We start from the raw sequence: 27154 nt of genomic DNA on the forward strand, positions 1-27154 counted from the left end.
GAACTTGCAAACTCCACACAGCCAGCACCCGAGGTCTGGATCGAACCTGACTCTCTGGCTGTGAGGCAACGGCTCTACCAGCTGCAGCACTCTCATACGATTGGTGGCAGGAACAGCAAAATCAACAAAGAGCTGGAGTAACCCTGGAGATAATGGATAGGTGATGTTTTGGGTCAGGACCCTTCTTCGGACTGATTCTGTGCCCCCGGCCGGAAACATCACCTATCCACGTTCACCAGAGATGCTGCATGACTCTCTGAGTTACTCCAGCACTTTGTGATTTTTTTTTGTGAACCAGAATCTGCATTTCCTTGTGTCTGCACAATTTAGAACATTCCTTGTATTCTTACAGTAATCAACTTATCTATTCCCGATTCAGTGAAGAATAAGGGTAAACAAATGTAGTTGGAGGCAGTCATACTGGTTGGAGAACTGGGAAGGGGGAGGAAGGGGGAATCTAAGGGTTACTTGAAGTTAGAGAAGTCAATGTTCATACCACTGGGGTGTAAGCTGCTCAAGCCTACACTAAGCTTATTAATTTTGAAACAACTTTCTTTAGGGTGGCACAGTTTCACAGCTGGCAGTCACTGCCTCACAGCACCAGACACCCAGGTTTGATTCCTACCTCAGGTGTTGTCTGTGCATAGATTGTTTTTTCTCCCTGTGACCGTGTGGGTTTCTTCCCACACCCCAAAGACGTGTGAGTGTGTAGGTTATTTGGCCTCTGTAAATTGCCCCTGGTGCTGATGAGAAAGTCGAATAACATACAACTAGCGAGAACAAGTGATCGATGGTCGGCGTGGACTTGGTGGGCCAAGAGGCCAGTTTCCATGCTACATCTCTAAAACTAAACAACCAGAGCAAATAAAATCAACTAACCAAAGAGCAAAATGAAAGCCATTACCCCACCACCGAAATTCCTTTCTTTAACATTGAAATTGAACACTTAAAATCTGCAAAGTCAAAAAACAATAGGCTTTAAGAACATTAAATTTGCAATGTTTATTTTAGGAAATATATATCAAACACACATTTTTATTTTATACAAAAAGTCTAATTTGACAATGTAAACCCCCCCAAAATGCACATCAAAGGTCATACAATGAAAGACAAAAGATAAGCTTCAATTTTCAATATTATTAATTACATTTTCAAAGTACTGAGTGACATTCCTTTTACACTTTTCTCAGATGGACAAAAATCCAAGCAGTGCCTTGTTTTGATGAAACTAAACGCTTTATATCTTTCAGTGAGTAGTACAATTTTTGGCAAAGAAGCATCCTTTCTATCCGTTGTGTAATCTTGTATACATCGCTCTACAAAGCTTGTTTTTTTTCCAACAGGTTCCACTGTACTTCACAATTGTTCGAGTTTCCATTTTGTGTTAACCTTCAACACCAATGAAAGCAGTCAAGGAAGAAAGACAGTTTGGGGATTTTCTTGAATACAGGTCAGTTGGCTGTGTTTTGATATACTGAAACATGCTAGTAATATATTGAAAATAAATAGAGCAGTAATAATTAAGGCAATTACTTTCTTATTTTTTTTTTGTTCTGTAAAACACTTAATTAGCTTTAGCACTGCAATAGTATTAAAAGCAATTTTTAATCCACAAAGTGTTCTGTTCACAAATTGACACGACAAGCGTTTTGCTTGCAAATTGTATCAGTTTTGCATTTACGTTTTGTTTCCCCCCCCGGAACAATTTAGCTTTGTTAAAAAATAAAATCTCCGACACAAAAGTCACTTTTGCAGTTCCTTGCTAAATATTTCTCAATAACCCCTTTGGTCTCATTTTAAAGAACATTCACGAACGTTAACAATACAAAAATATAGCAAGGAAAGCAATACTTGGTTTTGTGATGTGTTAACGGTCATTTTTGTTTGTGAACAGATCTGCCTAGTGTGGAATAAATAATCTTAAGACAAGCAGTGCCAATACACTACCACATACTTTTTAATGTTAGCTGGTCAAATAGATTCAGCAGCCTGTAGGAAAAGCCAAACACATTTTACATGTTGCTGTTCGAATCCTTCTCTGCCACTCCATTGGAAAACCCATTGCCCTCACTCAGTCTCTGTACTCTGTATGACTCATAGTGAATGGTGTTGGTTACATCCTTGAGATTCTGCATGTGAGTCCTGCAACAAGAGAATTACAATCAGATTATGAAATGGGGGATTATGACCAGTCTATACTATTGCATAGGAAGAATAGGAAGGAACTGCAGATGCTGGTTTACACGGAAGATAGACACAAAATGCTGGAGTAACTCAGCGGGCTGACGTAGCATCTCCTTAGAAAAGGAATTGGTGACTTTTCGGGATGAGATCCTTCTTCAGACTGAGAGGCAAGGGAGAGGGGATACTAGAGATATGAAAAGGAACTAACAAGTCTACAGACTGCTTGGTGCTCATCTGTGGGGTCATGTTCCAGGGGTAAGTAGGAGGAGGTGTCCGAGAGTGGTCGCCTAGCCTCATCCCGGCAGAGGTCAGCTCGGCAGACTACCACGGACCCTCCCTCGTTGGCGGGTGTGACGATAATGTCGGGGGGTTGCTGCAGAGTGAGCGGAGGCTCAGAGAGGGTGAGGTTAGAGTCGGTAAGGGAGGTGAGGTTAGAGTCGGTAAGGGGGGTGAGGTTAGAGTCGGTAAGGGCTGTGGTTAAGACGGCTGATGTCATGCTGGTAGTTGGCAATGAAAAGGTCTAAAGAGCGAAGACGGTCATCTGGGAGTGTCCAAGAGGAGGGGGGGCGGTGGAGACAGGAGAGGGGGGCCATCATTGGGTGCTGAGCACTCCTTCCCACAGATAAAGGCACGGGGGCGATGAAAGAAAAGCTCGACGTCATGGCAGACCCAGAGGTCGTGGGGGAAGGAGGGAACAAAGGTGTTGAGTACAGACCGTTCTCTATCGGAAAGCGTTATTGTAAGCTGTTTCAAGGGACTTGGACAGGCTAGATGCAGGAAGATTGTTCCCGATGTTGGGGAAGTCCAGAACAAGGGGTCACAGTTTAAGGATAAGGGGCAAATCTTTTAGAACCGAGATGAGAAAAACATTTTTCACATAGAGAGTGGTGAATCTCTGGAATTCCCTGCCACAGAAGGTAGTTGAGGCCACAGTTCATTGGCTATATTTAAGAGGGAGTTCGATGTGGCTAAAGGGATCAGGGGGTATGGTGAGAAGGCAGGTACAGGATACTGAGTTGGATGATCAGCCATGATCATATTGAATGGCGGTGCAGGCTCGAAGGGCCGAATGGCCTACTCCTGCACTTATTTTCTATGTTTCAGTTGACAGCATGATGATATTTTGCGTTCTTTCAGAAGCAAGTGAAGGCAAGGCTAATTGTACAGATTTATTTCTGCACAACTTCAACGGTTAACGATTAAAATGCCAAAATTAAGAGTGCAAGTTGGGCCACTCTGCTATCATCCAAAAAAGAAAACAGGATACCAATGACTAACTTGCTACTATTTGTCATGTAGTTGTATTTCTACACCTGAAGGAGCCCAAAAGGGCACCTAAGCCAGGCAAATCCCTGCGTGCTGGTCCCATAAGTGGATCTGCAATTACTCATTACAATTGCTCCGCCCTTTGCAACAGACATGTACACTATAGACAGCGAGACTGTAATCGTGTATAGTCTTTACGCTGTCCGGTTAGCACTCATCAAAGAGCTTTTCACTGTAGCTCAGTACATGTGACACTAAATTAAACTAAGATGCAAACAAATTCAGAGCATATTGCTTTTTAATGTTTGAAATAAATAATAATAAATAAATAAATGAATAAATGTGATAATTACTGCCAAACAACCGCCCTGACGTATAAAAAAAATTAAAGCAGTTCTTAAAGGATTGGGAGATCTATTTTTACATGTTTTAATATCTTTTGAACTACCATTGGAATTTTCTTAATACGCATTTACTTTTCATCCCTAATTATTAATTTAATGCAATGACTTTAATTCGTCTCCTCCATTGTAATTCTTGTGCAATTCTTATAAGTTACCGGTTAAAGAGGTATCCTGTTTATTTTTCTATTCACCCTGGTCCAGATATTGTGGTTCTCACTACTCTGTGACCAACTTTGCAGGAAGGTTTTTATTTTGAGCTGAAACATAGAAACATAGAAATTAGGTGCAGGAGTAGGCCATTCGGCCCTTCGAGCCTGCACCGCCATTCAATATGATCATGGCTGATCATCCAACTCAGTATCCCGTACCTGCCTTCTCTCCATACCCCCTGATCCCCTTAGCCACAAGGGCCACATCTAACTCCCTCTTAAATATAGCCAATGAACTGGCCTCAACTACCCTCTGTGGCAGAGAGTTCCAGAGATTCACCACTCTCTGTGTGAAAAAATGAAGAGGGGACAATTGTCCCAGCCAGATAAACCTGGTTCCATTGCAAGTTAGAAATTACATCGTTCATCGATAACACTGCACTGATATTTCTGTGGTGAAAAGAAAACTATCAACTTTACATCCAAGGACTTAATTGGAACTAGTATGCATTTTATTTCACAACTTGTTATTTTCCATTCAAAGAATCAATTTTCAACCAACCTTATCAGCAGATCACGCAAATAGGCAAATTCGCAGTGAGACGTACTTTCCACTGTAAGAAAAATGTACAATGAGATTTACTATAATGTATCTTATACAACATGGCCTATATCAGCATTAAACACATGGAACATAGAACAGTACAGTGATGGATATGCAGGGAATGGGGAGATAGGAATCACATGCAGGCAGAGGAGATGCGTTTAACTTGACTTCATGGTCTGTATGTTCTTTCTTTGTTAGCAGTAAGGATAGGACTGTAAACATTTCAGATACCTGATGCCAGCCATTTTTAGCTGAGATTTTTAGACTTTAGAGATACAACGAGGAAACAGGCCCTTCGGCACACCGATTCCGCTGTGATCACCCTGTCCACCAGCACTATCCTACACACTAGGGACAATTTTACAATTTACCAAAGCAAATGAACCTACAAGCCTGTACGTCTTTGGAGTGTGGGATGAAACCAGAGCGCCCGGAGAAAACCCGCGCAGTCACAGGGAGAACATACAAACTCCGTACTGACAGAACCCATAGTCAGGATCGAACCCTGGTCTCCGATGCTGTGAGGGAGTAACTCTACCACTGCGCCGCCCTGATTAATTGATGGCTAAATGAATTAACAGCTAAAGTGCATTTACCGAACAAAGATTCATCAATCGTTGTCTGAATTTTAGGCTTCACCTTCAACCGTTTTCATAAAGCAAAGACAGATGAAGAATCAATGGGAGCAGAGCGAAGCTTTCTAAGTCAAATGTCCCCAATTGAGGAACTATAATATGGGCACACTATTATCAGACAGGTTCAGAAGAAAATGCAACATCATTACCATGGTGCATTCATATATATTTATCATGATTATCGATACGAGTTATTCAACGGATTGTTCGCTGGACTTAATGAAACTGCAAATTGATAACTTAAAGCTTCAACCTCCGAATACCGCAATGCTGCTGTTGCAGCTGCAAATATGGCAGTGAATCTTGGCACAACAAACGCCCAGAAACGTAATATACTGAAAGAGTCACAATTGCAATTCGGCGAGCTAAGTAGAATCTCTGGACAGCATAGACAGGCAAGAACGATCCCGACCCATCACCTATTCACGTTTTCCAGAGGTACGTCCTGACTCGCTAAGTTACTTCAACTTGGTTATTTGGTAAACCAGCATCTCCACTGGCTTGTGTCTACACTAAACTGAAAGACTATTTTAACAAGACTATTTTAACAAGATTTGCTGTATTGATTAACAACTAGTAAAAGCTCTGGATAGCGTGGATGTGGATGGAATGGGCCCACTAGTGGCAGAGTCTTGGACCAGAGGGCACAGCCTAAGATTAAAAGGACAGACCTTTAGATAGATGAGGAGGAGTTTCTTTAGCCAGAGGGTGGCAAATCTGTGGAATTAAATGCCACAAATGGCTGAGGAGGCCAAGTCATTGCATATTGACAGGTTCTTGATTAGTACGGGTGTCAGGGGGTTATGGGGAGAAGGCAGGAGAATGGGGATGAGGAGACCAGATAGATCAGCCAAGATTGAATGCCGCAGTAGACTTGAATGGCCCAATAACCTACGAACGTGAACTTATGAAAACTAAACTAAAGAGAGAAGAGCAAAAGCAAGAATTCAAGGATTGCAGCTACGTAGATTAAATCAGATATTGTAATAACACAGGAATAATACTGTGTAAAATGACCATGCTCTGTGGCGAGCTGTTCACAGTGGCGAGAGATGCCTTTCACCACCTTTCTTCCAATTATGCGCAGATTGTGATGCTGAGTGGAGAATAAACAGACTTCTGTTGGTTTTTCTCCAAGAAGGGATCATTAGACTCTGTCCACAGGGAGAACAGCCCAGGGAGGACATTCTACAGAGATTATTCATTCCACCCTTTCCACTCTCTGGTGATGCCAAGCAGAAATCCAAGGAATTTCGGAGAAAGAAAAAAAACTCCTTTGACCCGCAGTGTTTTGGCAATACATTAAATATATATTGGATTTGAACGTAATCCTCTGCCACTTGCACGAGAAGAGCTATCATTTGCCAGCAGCGTTGTTTAGATTCTAAACTTTCGAATGAGGACGGTGAACCTGTGCTTAGATAGCGTGTTGAAGCAAGGAACTGCGGATGCCGGTTTACCAAGGAAAGACACAAATTGCTGGAGTAACTCAGCAGGTCAAGATACAAAATGCTGCAGTAATTCAGTGGGTCCGGCAGCATCCCTGGAGAACAAGGATAAGGAGCTTTTGAAGTTGGAACCCGACCGAAAATGTCACCTCTCCTTGTTCTCCAGGGATGCTGCCTGACCCACTGAGTTACGACAGAGTTTTGTGTCTATCCTTTAGACTAAAGATACAGCGTGGAAACAGGCCCTTCGGCCCAACAAGTCCGCGATGACCAGCGATCACCCCATACACTAGCACTGTCCTACGCACTAGGGACAATTTACAATTGTTATTGAAGGCAATTAACCTGCAAACCTGTACGTTTTTGGAGTTTGGGTGGAAACCAGAGCAGCCGGAGAAAACCCACACAGTCACAGGGAGAACGTACAAACTCCGTTAGATAGCATCTGTAGTCAGGATAGAACATGGATTTCTGGCACTGTAATGCAGTGACTCTACCACTGTACCACCGTGTCTCCCCATGTTTTTATGCCCTAAGACATTTGGATACCAGCAAGTAGATTGGGCTCAACCAGCAAAATTCACCTAAACCCCATCAGGCCGGCACATGAAAGACAGAACAGTAGCGTGCAGATATTTAGCAAAAGAAAGACGGTATTTTCAGTGCAAGAGTGAATGCTGTGGTGATTCCTTACTGCAACTGTACAGGTCACTGGTTGAATTCAACACAGATAATGAATTGGCTGTAAAATGTACTTTTTACCCCAAAGCTATGAAAGTTCAGGGCGGCACAGTGACGCAGCTGGTAAAGCTGCTGCCTCACAGCACCAGTGACCCCGGTTCGATCCCGACTGCAGGTGCTGTCTATGTGGAGTTTGCACGTTCTCCCAGTGACTGCGTGGGTTTCCTCTGGTTGCACAGTTTTCCCCCCCACATCCCAGTGCGGGTTTGTACGTTATTTGGCCCCTGTAAAATTGCCCTGAATGTTTAGGGAGTGGATGCGAAAGTGGGCTAGCATAAAACTATTGTGAACAGATGATCGATGGTCATGATGGGCTGAAGGGCCTGTTTCCATGCTGTATTTCCAAAAACGAAACAAATTCGACTTTTCATTCCTTATTTTCATGGGTGTTTTAACATTGCCACAAGATCTCCAAATGAAGACAATTGAAAATAAAATGGTTGAATGACTCCTTCCAACCCTCAGCAGTTATTTACCGGCTTCTGAATCAGGTCATGAATTCAAGTCCCGCATGAGATTTGAGCACACAAACCAAGGGTGATAATCTGGTACCAACAGAGTTGCACTGTCTGGGCTGTCATATTTTAAACCGAGAAATAAACTGAGGCACTGTCTACTCTTTTAGCCAAAAGATTCCATGATTCCATCGTAAAGGAATGGAGGGAACTATCCCATATCCTAGTCAATCATTTAATCCTTAATCAACAGCCAGCACAGTGGCACAGTGGTAGAACGGCTGCCTTACAGCGCCAGGGACCAGAGTTCGATCCTGTCACCTGCGTGGGTTTCCTTTGGGTGCACCTGTTTCCTCCCATACTCCAAAGATGCACAGGTTGGAGGTTGATTGGCTTTAGTAAGATTGCAAATTGCCCCTACTGCATGTAGGATATTGTACAGAGCCATCACTGGTTGGCACAGGCTCGGTGGGCTAAAGGACCTGTTTTCATGCTGTATTTCCTAAGTCTAGATTTGAATAATAATCTGGTGGCCATTACCTTTCTGTTTGCGGTGCACACAATTGCTATTGTACCTCCTGCTCGGTAACAGTACCTATCCTTCAAGAAATATGTTGTTGGCTGTAATCGTTGCTTGGGATGCAAGAATATCATGAAAGGCTTCTTACAAATCCAAGCTTCTCTTCCCAAGAGGTGTTTGCCTTCCAATTGGCAAAACCTCAGTGGGGGAACTGAATCCCAGAGTGTGAGCAATATTGTGTGAAGTGGAAACACTCCAGGCACCGCTCACCTGTCTGAAGGCACTTCAATGGAAACAGTTGGAACGGGGACATCTACTGAAGTGATTTTTAATACATAACAACATTGCATTGAACTGCACAAAGCCAAGTCTCAACATTGCCTGCATAATGAAGTTTATGAAATGGCTGAGACTTGGTAAATGCTGTGATTTTGAAATTTGTAAAAAAAAAATCAAGTTGTTTTCTTTTTAATGAGATTATTATAGACAGCTCCCCCCCCCCCCACCGTGATTAGTTCAGGAAGAGCTACTTTGCTTCTGTTAACAGACCACCGATAGAAGAATAGAATAGAATGCCTTTCATTGTCATTCAAACAGCTTGGTTTGAACGAAATTGCATTTTCTACACTTACATTACAAAAATAAACCCAAGACACACACTTAACACAATTTACACATCCATCACAGTGAACCTCCAACATCGCCTCACTGTGATGGAAGGCAAAGTCTTATCTCTTTCCTTTGTTCTTCTCCCGCGGTCCAGCAGTCCAACTGCAGCATCGAGGCGATTGGGGTTCACGATGTTAAAGCCCCCCCTGGCAGGCGATGGTAAGTCCCGCGGCCGTTACGCCGCGCCGGGTGATGTTAAGCCCCGCTCCAAGTCCTTTAAACCCCGCGATTCCAGCGGAAGCTGCCGTTGCGGGAGCACCGAAAAGCGGCCTCCCACCAGGGACCTGCGAGCTCCCGATGTTCCTGTCCACCGGAGCCTCCGAAGCTCCGAAGTCTGGTCGCATCAGCACGCCACCGTTCCGAAGACGGCCAGCTCCGCGATGGCAGGTCCGCAGGCTCCGCAACTGGAGCCCTCAGGTTGGTTCTGGTTGGAGGCCACCGCCGGCTCCACGATGTTAGGCCCAACGACACCAGAGACCCGACAGGGAAAAAGCCGGGTCCCCGTACCGGGAAGAGATTAAACAGTTTCCCTCACCCCACCCCCACATATACACAGTTAAAGAAAAATAATAAAAACTAGAGTCAAGACATACATTTAACGAGACAAAAATGAACAAGACAGATGGACTGTTGCCGAGCGGCTGCCGTTAGGCGCCGCCACACCAAAAGGATCTGTCCTTTTGTAAACTTAGCTGTAGTTCTGATCTCCCAGCCTACCTCCTTATGTCCATTGCACTTAAAAAAAATCTGCACTTTCTCTTAAAACAAGATTTAAAAGACATTTGGACAGGTACATAGATAGGAAATGTTTTGAGGGAAATGGGACTAGTGGAGATAGGCGCCTTGATCATTATGGGCTGAAGGGCCTGTTTCCGTGCTGTAATACTCTGACTGTATCACTATAATATGGATTCTTATATTAACACCAAGTACACAAGACAGCTTGGAGTAAAAAAGGTAAATTGAATTAAACAAATATGATCAATTAAACATGACATGAGAGGTTTTGACAGTCGTAGCTAAGGATTCATTATACAGAATAATCAGGGTGCTTTAGAACGATGCAGCAATGATATGTCAATAATATTTTGGTCATTAATTTAGTTTAGAGACACAGTGTAGAAACAGGCCCTTCGGCCCACTGAGTCTGTGCCGACCAGTGATCCTTGTGCGCTAACACTGCCCTACACACCTGGGACAATTTACAATTTTTACCAGCGCCAATTCAGATTCAGATTCAATTTTAATTGTTATTGTCAGTGTACAGTACAGAGACAACGAAATGCATTTAGCATCTCCCTTGAAGAGCGACATAGCAAACGATTTGAATAAAAAAATAATAAGTGTCCGGGGGGGAGGGGGGGGGTGGTGATTGGCAGTCACCGAGGTACGTTGTTGAGTAGAGTGACAGCCGCCGGAAAGAAGCTGTTCCTCGACCTGCTGGTTCGACAACGGAGAGACCTGCAGCGCCTCCCGGATGGTAGGAGGGTAAACAGTCCATGGTTGGGGTGAGAGCAGTCCTTGGCGATTCTGAGCGCCCTCCGCAGACAGCGCTTGCTTTGGACAGACTCAATGGAGGGGAGCGAGGAACCGGTGATGCGTTGGGCAATTAAACCTACAAACCTGGAGTGTGTGAGGAAACTGAGCACCCGGAGAAAACCCACATGGTCACAGGGAGAACGTACACAGTCCGTAAAACAGCAGCCGTGGTCAGGCGCTGTACCGCTGCACCACCATGCCGCTCTATGTTTCTTGTCCTAAGACATTTGGATTCCAGCAAGTAGATTGGGTTCGACCAGCAAAATTCACCAAAAGCCCATCTGGCCGGCACATGAAAGACAGAACAGTAGCGTGCCCAGATATTGAGCCAAGCAAACAGACGGTGTTGTCAGTGCAAGAGTGAATGCTGTGGTGATGCCTTACTGCAACTGTACAGGTCACTGGGTGAATTTAACACAGATAGTTAACTGGCTGTAAAATGTACTAAATTACCCCAAAGCTATGAAAGTACAAGGTGGCACAGTGAAGTACAGGGAGAACATACAGATTCCATACAGGCGGCACCATTAGTCAGGATCGAACACGGGTCTGTAGCGCTGTAAGACCGCTGAGTCACCATGCCACCCTATCAGATCCTCCGAATTGCCAGGGTCTCATCATGTGCCCTTGGACATGCTTTTCTTGACCCCAAGAGTTCATCACATACAGGCCTGCGTTACGTGGAAACAAAGAACTGCAGGTGCTGGTCAATACAGAAAAGGACACAAAGTGTTGGAGTAATGCTGCAGGTCGGGCTGCCACTCTGGGAGAACATGGACAGGTGATGCTTCAGGTTGAGACCCTTCTTCGGACTGGCCTGGGGTGTGGGGAATCAGGGAGTGTGGATGGAAGGAAGCACGTGAGCGTTATACAGGCTATTCGTTTCGTGCTTGGGATCAAGATAAGGATATTGAGGTGGAGTTGATGGACAGCAACAGCAGTAGAACAGGAAGGGTCCCAACCCGAAACATCACAGCCTTCCTCCTACAGATGCTGCCTGACCCGGTGCGTTCCTTCAGCACTTTGTTTCCTACTAAACATTCCAGCGTCTGCAGTCTGTATGTCTCTGCTGGATGTACCGTCTATAAGATAGTCTTGCATCATGGAATAAATCGTCACAAATTTGTTGAAGAAACAACCACAATTTACTTTAAAGGTGAATTAGATGAATGCTTAAATATGGATTTAAAGTACACAGACCGACAGCGAAGGTATAGGAGTAGGAATAAAAAGGAATTGCAGATGCTGGTTTATACCAAAGATAGCCACAAAATGCTTGAGTAACTCAGGGGGTCAGGCAGCATCTCTGGAGGAAAGGAATAGGTGACATTTCGTGTTTAAACCCTAATTCAGACCGAGAGTTGGGGAGAGGGAAACTAGAGGTACAGAACAAATCAGAGCCGGCAACGATGACCAAGGAACGGTGGAGCCCACAATGACAATAGACAATAGACAATAGGTACAGGAGTAGGCCATTTGGCCCTTCGAGCCAGCACCGCCATTCAATGTGATCAAGGCTGATCATTCCCAATCAGTACCCCGTTCCTGCCTTCTCCCCATATCCCCTGACTCCGCTATTTTTAAGAGCCATATCTAGCTCTCTCTTGAAAGCATCCAGAAAACCTGCCTCCACCGCCCTCTGAGGCAGAGAATTCCACACTCATCACTCTCTGTGAGAAAAAGTGTTTCCTCGTCTCCGTTCTAAATGGCTTACTCCTTATTCTTTAACTGTGGCCCCTGGTTCTGGAATTCCCCCAACATCGGGAACACGTTTCCTGTCTCTAGCGTGTCCAAGCCCTTAACAATTTTATATGTTTCAATGAGATCCCCTCTCATACTTCTAAACTCCAGTGTACAAGCCCAGCTGCTCCATTCTCTCAGCATATGACAGTCCCGCCATCCCGGGAATTAACCTTGTAAACCTACGCTGCACTCCCATAAAAGCAAGAATGTCCTTCCTCAAATTAGGGGACCAAAACTGCACACAATACTCCAGGTGTGATCTCACTAGGGCTCTGTACAACTGCAGAAGGACCTCTTTGCTCCTATATTTGTTTCCTCTTGTTATAAAGGCCAACATGCCATTCGCTTTCTTCACTGCCTGCTGTACCTGCATGCTTAATTTCATAGGTTACACAAAAAAGCTGGAGAAACTCAGCGGGTGCAGCAGCATCTATGGAGCGAAGGAAATAGGCAACGTTTCGGGCCGAAACCCTTCTTCAGACGGCAACCTCATCGTTCCCCAGCCCCGCACAGCCCGATTTTACCTTCTCCCTATTTAAAAGCTGCACCCGCTGAGTTTCTCCAGCTTTTTTGTGTAACCTTCGATTCTCCAGCATCTGCAGTTCCCTCTTAAACGCTTAATTTCATAGACTGATGTACAAGGACCCCCAGATCCCGTTGTACTTCCCTCTTTCCCAATTGACGCCATTTAGATAGTGATCTGATTGTTCATGGTTGGCTGTGGAAAAGGTGATAATGAAGGGATATATGTGAACAGTAGAACTGGCAGGACGACTAGGGTGGCGGAGGGGAGGAAAGAGAGTGAATGCAGACGCAACTTGAAATTAGAGAAATCAAAAGTCACACCGCTGGGTTGTAAGCTGGCCAAGCGAAATATGAGGTGCTGTTCCTCCAATTTGCGTTTGGCCTCACTCTGACAGTGGAGGAAGCCCAGGACGGAAAGGTCAGCATGGGAATGGGAAGGGCAGTTGAAATGTTTGGTAACATCTCGAGATCTCTTTTGAAATTACCTTCAATCGTCCCCCATTTTGTCTTCCGGCCGAGGATTCTCCGTCCATTTACCTGGTACTCCAGGTTACTGCCCACCACAGCAAAAGGCACCATTTCCTGCATAACATGAACATAAAGTGTGAAACTGTTAATCCTGACTAAAACAGAGAAGCCATAGCACCAAAATTTAATTTAATAAGGACTGATGTATTGCTAGGCCATTTTGGTCAAGTCTGATGTGCTCTGCAGAAATAAGCCACGTTTCTGAATGGTGCCAGTAAGTCTAGGGCCCATATCAGTGTTGCATATTCAATTGACAGATGGATGTGATTTCTGCAGAGGACCTCCAAGGAAGTGTAAAATGCATGAAATTAATTGGATCAATGCAAACTAAGTGTACAAATTGTAAATAATGTTGCTAGACAGTTATCCTGCCGTTTGTTGATTGGTTAAAGTGTTGAGCCCCTAGCAGGTTTGTTTGGATTCCAGGGTAAATGTTGCATTATTCAAGTTAAGTTAGCTTCCTCTAGAAGCCTCTCCTGCAGCAATTCTGTTATTGGTCTGTGTAACTGTCAATAATGTATTGTTGGAATTAATATGTTTGATTAGATTGTAAATAGACCATCCCTCTGTAGTTCGGCCCAAGGTTCGGGGACCTACAAAAGGCAGCTCCCAAGTCCTTTGTTGATCTTCTGGAAGAGTGCTTGGGACTGCGTGACCTTTTGGAGTGTTTCTGCTTGCACGAGGCTCGAAGGGCTTGGCCAGGCAGATACAAGGATCGAACCCGGGGTGGTTTAGGTATCGTATAGGGTAATTTGTTGTGCAATCCAAAACTAAGATTAGTTGTCCTAGTGCTTGAATCAGTGTTTCATTGACTGAACCAGACTGGGGGGAAGCTTAGAAGAGCTTATTTACAAAACCAAGGACACTTTCTGTACAAAGGCAAGTTCGTTTCCTTTCTCAAACAAAATAAAGTCTATTTCATAACATATCTATATTACGTCAGCACCAGTTGCCTCACTGATTGCGAAAGTGGCTCACAATACATTTTCACCAAAAATTAATTGAGAAGAGGAGATGATTTGCTGTTGAAGATTAATTTTAAGCCTTTTCATTTTTCATCTTGTCGTGCTTGAGATTGGGATGATGTGACCAGCTGGTGGACTATGACTAATCTTGGGTGATTTTCTCTGCTAGATGTGTCCTCTTTTATTTTGTTGTTAACCACATTGGATTTCTGCCATATCTACGCTTGAAGCAATTGCATGTACAGTTCGTACGGCACGGTGTAACAGTAGTATAGTCGCTGCCTTACAGTGCCAGAGAACCGGTTCAATCTGACTACGGGTGCTGTCTGTACGGAGTTTGTACGTTCTCCCCGTGACCCTGTGGGTTTTCCTTGGGTGATCCAGTCTCCTCCCACTCTTCCAAGGTTTGTAGGTTAATTGGAAATTGTCCCTAGTGTGTAGGATAGTGATAGTGCATAGTGATCGCTGGTGCACTTGGTGGGCCGGAGGGCCTATTTCCTTGCTGCAATCCTAAACTAAAAAACTAAATATAATATTCTATTTCACAAGCCCACACGATGACAATTAAATGTAGGCAATTAAAAACCTTGACTCTCCAAGATTTTTTACGGGTCGAGTCAGTCTGACCCAATCCAGCCATCTAAACTAAACCCACCACTTCACAATCCCTCTCAGTAAAAGCAAAGCAAATTATCACTCGGAAACAATCAGTGAATTGGATTTTTGGCCAAGTACTACTTGAATCCAAAAAGAAATGTGGAGTTTAATCTGTATATTTGCTTATAAATTAAGACGTGTGTTTGAAACCAATTGCCAGGCCAGCAGAAGTAATGAGTGGTTACTTCAGAGAATCAGTGCTAAAATGGTGGAAATTAGCCAAAGAAACAACACAAGCTGAAAGAGGTTACATTAAGATTAAAAATGAATGCATTTGATAACCATCTATTTATTTTTGCAAGTTTTAACAAAGTCAATATGTGAGTTGTGGGTTGTGAATTTCATTAACGTCACATCAACTAAGACATTCTATTTTCTAAGACATTCTAAGACAATCTACAAACTTCAGATTTGGGGATTGGAAGTAACAAATTTTACCCACTCTAATTTTGTCATTTAATAGTCGATCTTCTGCATCTTCATCAAATTGTTTTTGAGGATAGACATCAATGTCATGCTTCTGAAGGTCTTTTTTGATCTGCAAAAAAAACAATAAGTTCTTCATTTTGATGCAGCTGCTTGTGGTACAGATTGATGTCAACTCTTTTGATGCTTGTTGACTTGTGTTCCAACTGCAGGAAATGCATTATTAATCTTGCTTGGAATCAATTCTCCAACTCCTTTGATGCTAATTTCCAGATATATCTCGGCAGACCATGCAGCCTTGTGAAGTTTGCGCAAGAGGACACAAGTCTTGTGGAGCTATTTGTCATAATAACCGACAGTGTATTATTGTAAGGTATCACATGCTGCACTCAATTACAAATGTCACAAAAACGTCATACCTCTCTCCACCTCTGTCCCCGCCCCTCTAACATCCCCTCCTACCCACCACTTCCCCCCCTCCCCATCCCCCCTCTCTCTCTCCCCCTTCCCCCCTCTCCCACCCCTTCCCCGCTCTCCTCTCCCTCCTCAATCTCTCCCCTTTCCTTCTCCCCCCTCCCTCCCCTCTCCCCACCCTCCCCTCTCCCCCCGCCTGTGTGTTTGGGGGGTGGTTAGTGTGAGTGTGACGCTGTAGTACCCCCCCCCCCCCCCCCCCCCCCCCCCCCCCTCCCTGCCAAGGCGCGTTGTGGAAACAGACCCAACGGGTCTGCACTTGGTCGAGTTCCTTTTAATAATACAAAATACTTGTGCTGTAACACCAGGGGATAAGTGGTCAAGCAAGTAAACCAGGACTAATACCAAAGCAGTGTTTAAGCTACCTATACATACTTATGCCATAGGACATTAACTAACTTAAATAATTAATTTAAAAAAATTAATAATAAAAAGGAACAGGTGGCACATGGGTAGGAAGGAACTGCAGATGCTGGTTTATACCAAAGATAGGCACAAATGCTAGAGTAACTCAGTGGGTCAGGCAGCATCTCTGGAGAAAAAGAATTGGCGACGTTTCGGGTCGAGGCCCTTCTTCAGCTGCAAGAAGGGCCTCCACCCAAAATGTCACCTATTCCTTTTATCCAATGCTGCTGCCTGGCCGGCTGAGTTCAGTATTTTGTGCCTATCTTCACTATAATCGTTGATTGTTACAGTTTCCCATTCAAGCAGCTGATTTCAATGTTGTGTAAACTAGAAGGAACTCTCCCCCTCTACCTTCTTCCCCCCATCCTGCCACTCCCCTGTGGCCCACCTGTACATGATCACATCGATTTCTCCCCTTCCAGTTATAGTCCTTCCTCTAGCTTCAGAATTCGCAACTCTTTGATCCTTTATCTCACACCTGTCTTTTCATCTCTGGTCTTTGGTCACCATCTGCCTGTCACCCTCCCCCCCCCCCCCCCCCCCCCCCCCCCCCCACCCCCACCCCCCCCATCTGTATCAGGCTTTGTCCTGCCCCCCCTGTCTTCCAACTTAGTATCCCCTCCTCCCCCCCTACAATCAGCCTGAAGAACAGTCCCAACCCAAAACATCACCTATCCATGTTCTCCAGAGATGCTGTCTGACCCGCTGAGTTACTCCGGTAGTTTGTGTCATGTCACCAGCATTTGTAATTCCTTTTTATCCAACATTTTCAATGCTTCCTTGCTCCCAAGATGGCCATATTAAAAATCATACATACCATGTGGATTTATTCCACAAAACACAGATTAATTTACATTATATAGAAACAAGAACAGAAAACAAGACTAAATGAGAATTATCATGCTGTCCCTAGAATTATTTCAGCTGGGATTGAATTAGATTTGGCAAAACAATCTAAATTTTACATTGAATATGTCTACTTATCGTGTCAATTAATACAACTCAATCTCCCTTCATTAAAGAATCACCAGAGCTCGTGAATACATTAAAACCCTCGAAATGTAGAAAAGAGGAAACTGTTTACAGAAAAAGACACACAGTGCTGGAGTAACTCAGCAGGTCAGGCAGCATCTATTTCAGGAGAACATCTAAAGAAAGGTCCTGACCTGAAACGTGACCAGTGCAATTTCTCCAGAGATGCTGCCTGACCCGCTGAGTGACCCGCACTTTTGGTATAAAGCAGCATCTTGTTATTACATAGGTGACGTTTTGGATTAGGATAGACAAAAATGCTGGAGAAACTCAGCGGGTGAGGCAGAATCGATGGAGCGAAGGAAATAGGCAAAGTTTCCGGGTCGAAACCCTTCTTCAGACTGATCAACTCTTTTGGATTGGGATACTGCCTGACCCAATTATTCCAGCACTTTGTGCCTTTTAAAAATAAATTAAATCCTTGTACGTTGGTCGGCATGGGCAAGTTGGGCCAAAGGGCTGGTTCCACACTGTGCAATTCTATGGCTCGCTGCTTTGTGTTCTTTACCAGTAAAGGAAATCATCACCTAAAGGATTTGTGAAGACAAAAGATTGCTAAAAATTGTGTTTTTTACCCATTTCCTCTCTAGCAAATCTCTGCAATCACGATATGTTCTACTCCGTCACTCCCTCATAACTCCACTCACCAATCTGCAAGTGTTGTCCACAGACATTATCAGCAATGTGCAGCAGTTGGTACTATCTGGTATTTCGCTGTTAGCATGGCCACTCTCCTCACAAGCATCAGTTAACTATACGGTGGAGATATTATGAACAGATAAGAGACAGAGGCACAGGATTGCTGAGATATTGCTGACATATGTGCCGGTGATGAAGGAGTTTTAAACTATGTCAGTGTAGAATGGGATGGTAATTGTACTGAGGACAGAGAAAGGATTGTGCCCGGATCAACTGTTTTGATGAGTGAATCCTCTTCATGCAATTGCATTTTAAAAATAAATAATATAAATCTCCGATTTTGGACTTTGTGTTGAGTAAAAAATTCAGGAAAGGTGGCAGTGGTGTTGCTCCCTTACAGCGCCAGAGATCCGGGCTAGATCTTGACTACAGTGAGATTCTTTCTTTTGCATACAGATCAGTAAGATTATTGCCATTCAATAGTCAATAGTCAATAGTCTATTTAATTGTCATTTGGACCCCTGGAGGTCCAAATGAAATGCCGTTTCTGCAGCCATACATTACACACAAATAGCCCCCAGACACAACATAATTTACATTTTACATAAACATCCATCACATAGCTGTGATGGAAGGCCAAAAAAAACTTATCTCTCCACTGCACTCTCCCCCCCCCCCGATGTCAGAGTCAAAGTCAAAGCCCCCGGCTGGCGATGGCGATTGTCCCGCGGCCATTAAAGCCACGCCGGGTGGTGCGAGGTCGCACACCGGGTCTTGGTGTTAGAGACCCCGGCGTGCGCTCGCAGAGTCCCGCGGCCATTCCAAGCCGCGCGGGGCGGTGGTGTAGGCCCTGCTCCAGGAGCTCTTCAACCCCGCAACTCGGGCGGGAGAAGTCGCCGTTGCAGGAGCCCTGAAAAGCGGTCTCCCTCCAGGGAGCCGCGGGCTCCCGGTGCCGCCGTCCACAGACCTGCCGTTGGAGCCTCCGACTCTCCGGTAGCAGCAGCAGCAGCAGCAGCAGCAGCAGCAGCAGCAGCAGCATCAGCGCTCCTCCACCGCTCCACCCGCTCCGGACTCGGCCAGCCCCGCGACGTTGACGGTGAGTCGGCACCTGAGTCCCCGGTCTTCTTCTGTTGGAGGCCGCTCCTCGTTGCGGCCTCAACGACAACTGAGACCCGACGAAAAAAAAAGGTCGGGTCTCCAGTGCAGGGAGAAATTTAAAAGTTTCCCCCTCCCTCCCACCCCACTCCCCCCCCCCCCACACACACACCCCAACATAAAATAACAAAAACTACATATAAACATAGACAAAAAATAATAAAAACGCGGACAGGCTGCAGAGGCCGCTGCTGACCAGAGTCGCGCCGCCTACTTCATAAGTACCATACCCGATTAAGTAACTGAACGCATTGAAACAGCCCATTCGAGTCCTACACAAGAGGCGCCAGGTTTTGGTGCCATTGCTGCAGTTGGTCTTAAAGGCCCGTTGCTGCCGTCGCCTCCGTCCGGATAGTGAACTAAACCGTCGTCCCTCTCACGCCCGGCTGCCTTCTTCTCCCGCCCGAGTTGCGGGGTCGAAGAGCTCCTGGAGCGGGGCCTGACATCACCGCCCCGCGCGGCTTGGAATGGCCGCGGGACTCTGCGAGCGCACGCCGGGGGCTCCAACACCAAGACCCGGTGTGCGACCTTGCACCACCCGGCGTGGCTTTAATGGCCGCGGGACAATCGCCATCGCCAGCCGGGGGCTTTGACTTTGACTCTGACATCGGGGGGGGGGGGGGGGGGGGGAGAGTGCAGTGGAGAGATAAGTTTTTTTGGCCTTCCATCACAGCGATGTGATGGATGTTTATGTAAATTATGTTGCGTCTTGGGTCTATTTGTTTGTAATGTATGGCTGCAGAAATGGCACCTCAAGGGGTCCAAATGATAATTAAATTGAATCTTAAATCTTGAATCTTGATCTTCAACCTTCGTGCCCCTGGGAGATGGGCACAGATGGTAAGACCCCCAGGTGTCCTTACTGGCCCTTTATCCAACATCCAAGCAGACAACTGGCAATAACGGACAACATTCCCATATCCTACCCCTGTAGTTCATTATAACGAGGGTTGTCTGTAATGCTAAACCCAGAGAGCCCACTAATCCTTCGCAATGTGATAGAGATGCAGTGACAAACATAACCTGTGAGGTAACGTTGCAGCTATACAAGACGTTGATCAGGCCCCATTTAGAGTATTGTGTTCAGTTCTGGGCACCATGTCATAGAAAAGGTGTTGTTAAGTTGGAAACGGCACAGAGAAGAATTACAAGGGGGTACCAGGAATCGAAGGTTTGAGCTCCAGGGAGAGGTTGAGCAGGCTGGGACCCCTTGGAGCGCAGGAGGATGAGTCTATTGTTCAGTGTAGGAGAATTGAGAACCAGGGGACATAGAATCGCACAGGGGTTTAAGGAGAAGTGGGAAAGATTTCATAGGAATTTGAGGGGTAACCTTTTTACACAATGGGTGGTGGATGTATGGAGCGAGCTGCCGGTGGAGGTAGTTGAGGCAGGGACTATCGCAACATTTAAGAAGCAATTAGACAGGTAAATTGATAGTGTAGTAAGGAACTGCAGATGCTGGTTTAAACTGAAGATGGACTCAAAATGCTGGAGTAACTCAGCGGGACTGGCAGCATCTCTGGAGAGAAGGAATGGGTGATGTTGAGGGTTGAGACCCTTCTTTAGAATGAAAGTCATGGGAAAGGGAAATGAGAGATATAGTCGATGATGTAGGGATATATAGAACTAATGAATGAAAGATATGCAAAAAAGGAAGAATGATGAAGGAAACAGGTCATTGTTAGCTGGAGCTAGGTGAGAACGAGAAGCTGGTCTGACGGGAGGGGAAGGGATGGAGAGAGAGGGAATACAGGGGTGACTTGAAGTTAGATAAATCAATTTTCATACCAGTGGGTTGTAAGCCGCCCAAACGAAAATGAGATGCTGTTCCTCCAATTTGAGTTTAGCCTCACTCTGACAATGGAGGAGACCCAGGACAGAAGGGTCAGTGTGGGGCTGGGAAGGGGAAGGGGAAGTGGCTAGCAACCGGGAGATCGGGTAGGTCCAGGTGGACTGAGCGAAGGTGATCAGCGAAACAATCACCCTGTCTGCATTTGGTCTCGCCGATGTACCAGTCGCCATTTTGAACAACGGATACAGTAGATGAGGTTGGAGGAGGTGCAAGTGAACCTCTGCTGAACCTGAAAGGACTGACGGGGGGGTCCCTGGACAGAGTCGAGGGAGAAAGTATAGGGACAGGTGTTGTTGCATCTCCTGCGGTTGCTGGAGGAGGCACCTGGGGAAGTGGTGGTTTGGATGGGAAGGGATGGGTTAAAGGATAGGACAGGTGTAGAGGAATATGAGCCAAGTGCAGGCAAGTGGGACTAGCGTAGCTGGGACATGTTGGCCAGTGTGGGCAAGTTGGACCAAAGGGCCTGTTTCCATGCAGTATGACCACGTCTGTGGTTGAAGAATTACTGGGATGGAGTGGAGTTAATTGCATGGACTGGGTTTTGAGCAGAGATTTAATAGCAGTGTTTAAAGCCAGTGGGTTTATATGAGTCACTGGGGGGGAAAAACTGTTGGAATTCTTTTGAGAGATTAGAAACTGAATTAAATTTTAAAAACATCTGTACCCTGCATATTATCTGATCAGTTTTGCCCAGGTCCAAGATTGGCTCAGTAAATCGTGTCTACTGGCACTTATAGTCAATGACCCCAGATTTAACTGGATGCATCTTAACAGCTCAAACATTTTCCTTTTATGGGATTCTGAAATATAGATCCTTACAGCTAAGAATGCAAGTTTACTGGAAGAAATACAACTGCATAGTTCAACAGAAAAGTGTACAGATCAGTTATTTTCATTTCCTCGCAAGATGGTTTATAACTATCTGAATACGTTTGGGAATACCAATAGTGCTTGGATTCAGAAATACAGCCCCGATTGGGAATAATGCTGTAATTAGTAATGCTTTTTTTGAAGTGGCATTAAAACTAATTTTGGTTTGTGAAAAACAGTTCTCACTGAGAGAGCAAAAGCTTTTGTAATCCATAATTTAACTGAATTGTGGGAATTTTTCACACAAAAAAAGTTATTGAGCAGGATTTAGTTATTCTCAAAAGAAGTGGGCAGCACAGTGGCAGAGTTTCTACCTTGCAGCCACAGAGAACCCGGACCGATCGTGACTATGGGTGGTGTGTGTACCGAGTTGCTACGCTCTCTCTGTGACCACGTGGGTTTTCCCCAGCGGCTCCGGTTTCGTCCCACACTCTAGAGACGTTCAGGTTTGTAGGTTCATTTGCTTCTGTAAATTGTCCCGAGCCTCTAGGATAGAACTAGTGTATGGGTGATCATTGAGCCTGTTCTCACGCTGTATCTCTAAACTAAAACTGCAGGGGGAATTCAGCGGCTTGGAAATAGACAGATGATGCTTCAGGTCGGGACACTTCTACAGACTGAAAAATAACCCTAATCTGAAATGTCATCTGACCAGTCCCTATATATAAAAAAAAACATCTGTAAACTGCCCCCCCCCTGGTGCATAGGAGATGAGAAAGTGGGATAACATAGAACTAGTATGAATGGGCGATCGATGGTTGGTGAGGGCTTGATGGGCCGAAAGGCCTGTTTCCATGCTGTTTCTTTCAGTCAATTTAACTAATCAATAATCTGTCACAGTTTATTCACTGATCTATCACAGTTATTGTGTTATACGCCACGGAAACAGGCCCTTCGACCCTACTTGTCCAAATCAAATAAGATGTCCCTCTAAGCTATCTCTGATCGATGGTTGACGTGGACTCAATGGGCCGAAGAGCCCACTTCCATGCTGTATCTTTTTTTCTTTCATATAACCATATAACAATTACAGCATGGAAACAGGCCATCTCGACCCTTCTAGTCTGTGCCGAACACATAATCTCCCCTAGTCCCATACACCTGCGCTCAGACCATAACCTTCCATTCCCTTCTCGTCCATATAACTATCCAATTTATTTTTAAATGATAAAAACGAACCTGCCTCCACCACCTCCACTGGAAGCTCATTCCACACAGCTTCCACTCTCTGAGTAAAGATGTTCCCCCTCATGTTACCTCTAAACTTCAGTCCCTTAATTCTCAAGTCATGTCCTCTTGTTTGAATCTTCCCTACTCTCAGTGGGAAAAGCTTTTCCACGTCAACTCTGCCTATCCCTCTCATCATTTTAAAAGCCTCTATCAAGTCCCCCCTTAACCTTCTGCGCTCCAAAGAATAAAGTCCTAACTTGTTCAACCTTTCATCCATCCAAATGGGATCATTCCAGTTAAGGACACCAGAGGGCTTTTAGAATGAAATGATCCAAACCCATGGGATGAATCTTCTTGAAACATCTGCTTATCAACTAATAATTATCCACTGCAAAGACACCGGCACGCATTTCATTTATTTTTGTTGGTGTCAATGGCAGATAAGCTGTTCAATGGACCGACCGCTGAATTTAATTAATAAATGTAATGTTTTTAACTTTTTTTTAAAAACTTTTCTGAAAAAAAGTAACTTTGGGGTGGCTCAGTGTTAAAGTTGCTGTCTCACAGTGCCAGAGACCAGGGTTCGATCCTGACTATGGGTGCTGGTCTCTGGCATTGTGTGGCAGCTAGCTATCTTTTATACTCTCCCATCTGTATACATTTATTTGCCTATGTACCAGTTTAATTCATCCACAGTGCACATATTGTTTAACCAGTATTTTTTATTTCTACTATCTTTTGCACTCTGACCAGACGCTAAACTGCATTTTGTATTGTATTGTATTGTATTCAAATTTATTGTCATTGTCTCAATTTGAGACAACAAAATGAATTTCCCTTACAGGCAGTATCATTAAAAAAAAAATCACAAAAAATAAATAAATAATAAATAAATAACAAAACTTTAAAAATAAAATCGAAATTGAATTAAAAAAAAAAAAAAAAAAAAAGCAGAAACATTTTGTTGTTCCTGTACTCGTATTTGTGCAATGACAATAACGTTGCAACTCTATCGTAAAGCTGCTCTGGCAGCTCCTTGTTTCAAAAAAGATTATCTGTACCAGACTGTGAAGCAAACAGAGATGAAGCAAGCAGAGATGAAAGAGATAATGATGTATGGCCAATTAAGCCTGATAAAGACTCAAGGAACAATGAGTCTGGAGGAGGTATTGATGGCAATTGTTGAATGATTGTTGGCAGCTCTTGGGGGAAGAAAGAAAACAATGGCTATTACTTAAACTGGGATGGAGAGTTGACTTTGGAAAGCTGAAATATCCTTTGTCGGAAAGATAAGGCATTGTTGCTCAATTTCCAACGAACCTCCCTCGTTGGAACAGTCGTGGAATGTGTGAACAGAATCCAAGGTGCCGGACCTGCCGAGCATTGCCAACTCGTTCAGTTTAATTGCAGCTCTGTTAAAATGCGCACTTCCATTCGTACAAGAGGTGAAAAGTAAAGTTATTTAGGGTTTAAGAGGGAACTGCAGATGCTGGAGAATCGAAGGTTACACAAAAAAGCTGGAGAAAAAAGCAGCAGCAGCATCTATGGAGCGAAGGAAATAGGCAACGTTTCGGGCCGAAACCCTTCGAAGAAGGGTTTTCGGCCCGAAACGTTGCCTATTTCCTTCGCTCCATAGATGCTGCTGCACCCGCTGAGTTTCTCCAGCTTTTTTGTGTAACCAAAGTTATTTAGGGTTCAGTCTTATCCTGCTGATTAAAATAAAGCAAAACCACATCAAAAGCATTTTGTTTTCGGAGTTGGGCAATTAAAAATAAATACTCTGACTTCCATCCTGTCGAACAGTTTGTATCGTGTCCTATAACCTTATTTATGGAGGTCCAACTGCAACTAATGGACACGTGAAACACATAATCTAAAGAGAGTAGAAAGGAACTGCAAGTGCTGGTTTATACCAAAGATAAAGACAAAGTGCTGGAGTAACTCAAGTGGACGTAACAACTGTTATGTAAACTCATAAAATAACTAAATGTGTCTGCCAGTAAGTACCATGATTCCTGTTTATATTCCCAGCTTCCAAAATACAGCAGGGGCGGGCTTCAAATAAATCTGCATTTTTCCTTCAGGCAATAGAAATCGCCTCAGCGGTGGATTTGGATAATGGAAAGGCAACGTTGCCACATTCATGGGCAATGATGGGGTTTAAGATGTTTTTTTGAAAAGAAATTGGCTTACCTTTTCCTTGAAGACATCCCGCTCTTCCAGCGTTAAAGTGTCTGCTTTTGCAATGACGGCAACAATGTTCACCACCTTGCTCAGCCGCCTCATAAATTCTATGTCTAAAGTTCGAAGACTGGGGCGGAATGAGAAGAAGGAATTGCTTTAATACAACTTTCTCTGCAAGTGCATGCATATTTAACTTGCATTTGAAAGCCACACAAAGATATTCAGCAAAACACAAAATGCTGGAGTAACTCAACGGGTCAGGCCAGTTCTTAGTATCTCCAAAAAGCTATAGCATCATATTATATAGTAATGTAGTTTGGCTTAGTTTAGTTCATGATCATATTGAATGGCGGTGCAGGCTCAAAGGGCCGAATGGCCTACTCCTGCACCTATTTCTATGTTTCTATGTTTCTATTGTTTATTAGACAATAAACTTTTGTTATGTGCTATCCTGTCATTGAAAAGACTAGATATGATTATGTCCAAGCTGTCTACAGTGTACAGAAATACTCATTTTTTATTTGTCGACCTAAACATTACCCCAACGTTCCAAAGTCTTCAACTTTAGTTATGTGAGGATGAAGTCATGGAGTCATACAGCACAGAAACAGGCCCTTCAGCCCAACTTGCCCATGCCGACTAAGATGCCCCATCTGCACTAGTCCCACTTACCTGCATTTGGCCCATATCCTTCTAAACTTTTCCTATCCATGTACCCGCCTGATTTATGTCTTTAAAAAATAATCTTTCAATTTAGGGATCAGGGGATCTGGAGAAAATAAATAGGATGATTCCCTCCAGAACACAGATCCGTACTATTATCCAGGACAAGGGGTCACAGCTTAAGGATAAGGGGGAAATCCTTTAAAACCGAGATGAGAAGAACTTTTTTCACACAGAGAGTGGTGAATCTCTGGACCTCTCTGCCACAGAGGGTAGTTGAGGCCAGTTCATTGGCTATATTTAAGAGGGAGTTAGATGTGGCCCTTGTGGCTAAGGGGATCAGGGGGTATGGAGAGAAGGCAGGTACGGGATACTGAGTTGGGATGATCAGCCATGATCATATTGAATGGCGGTGCAGGCTCGAAGGGCCGAATGGCCTACTCCTGCACCTAATTTCTATGTATCTATGTTTCTATTACTCATACTGTCAGGGCAGCTCAGTTATATTGAAGGATTAATAAGATGTCAAGTGACTTGTAACGCCAAAGAGACAGAAGCTGAGAGTCTTATGGATGTCTTTATAACAATAAATTTAGATTACAAATTGAGAGAGCAATTTTGTAGACAAAATAGTGTTGGTTCACATGTTTAATAAACATATGTGTCACTTTAGACTTTTGAGATACAGGGTAGAAACAGGCCGGCCGATTCTGCGCTAACCAATGATCCCTGTGCACTAGCACTATCCTACACACTGGGAACAATTTTACAACTTACCAAAGCTAATTAACCTACCAACCTGGACGTCTTTGGAATGTGGGAGGACACGGGAGCACCCGGGGAAAACCCACGCGGTCATATTGAGAACGTGCAAACTCCATACAGACAGCACCCGTAGTCAGGTTCGAACCTGGGTCTCTGGCACTGTAAAGGCAGCAACACTATCGCTGCACCACTGAGCCACCCATGTTGCCGAAAAATGAAATCATGACGTTGCACATTTTAGAGGTGCCGCTAAGCTCAGCAGCGTGTACCAACACTAAAAAACACTGCCCTCACAGTGCTGGACAAGAGCCCATTTCATAGCAGATAATCAGGCTGTTTAGTAAATATCTTGTTTGAGGGACACAGTTTTGTTTGAAAACTTATTATGACAAGAAATATTTTGATGACTTTAAACTATAGTTCAAGCTAAATGTGGCACGGTGGTGCAGTGGCAGAGTTGCTGCCTTACAGCGCCAGAGACCTGGGT

At 44.4% G+C, this 27154-nt stretch overlaps 1 protein-coding gene across 5 annotated transcripts in view; it reads right to left on the reverse strand.

The window, feature by feature from the left end:
• Positions 1-983: 983 nt before the first annotated feature.
• The window catches only part of septin9b (septin 9b), a 298107-nt gene continuing 271936 nt past the window's right edge, over positions 984-27154 (reverse strand). For all 5 annotated transcript variants that reach the window (XM_055654243.1, XM_055654240.1, XM_055654242.1 and 2 more), the window contains 5 exons: positions 25249-25366; positions 15478-15573; positions 13371-13467; positions 4566-4617; positions 984-2142 (listed from right to left, as the gene is read on the reverse strand). In XM_055654243.1, the coding sequence (XP_055510218.1) occupies positions 2013-2142; positions 4566-4617; positions 13371-13467; positions 15478-15573; positions 25249-25366 (493 nt within the window). In that variant the 3' untranslated portion in view covers positions 984-2012. The remainder of the gene's footprint in view (positions 2143-4565; positions 4618-13370; positions 13468-15477; positions 15574-25248; positions 25367-27154) is intronic.

The sequence above is a fragment of the Leucoraja erinacea genome, chromosome 23, assembly GCF_028641065.1.
Source record: "Leucoraja erinacea ecotype New England chromosome 23, Leri_hhj_1, whole genome shotgun sequence".
NCBI classification, from domain to species: domain Eukaryota; kingdom Metazoa; phylum Chordata; class Chondrichthyes; order Rajiformes; family Rajidae; genus Leucoraja; species Leucoraja erinaceus.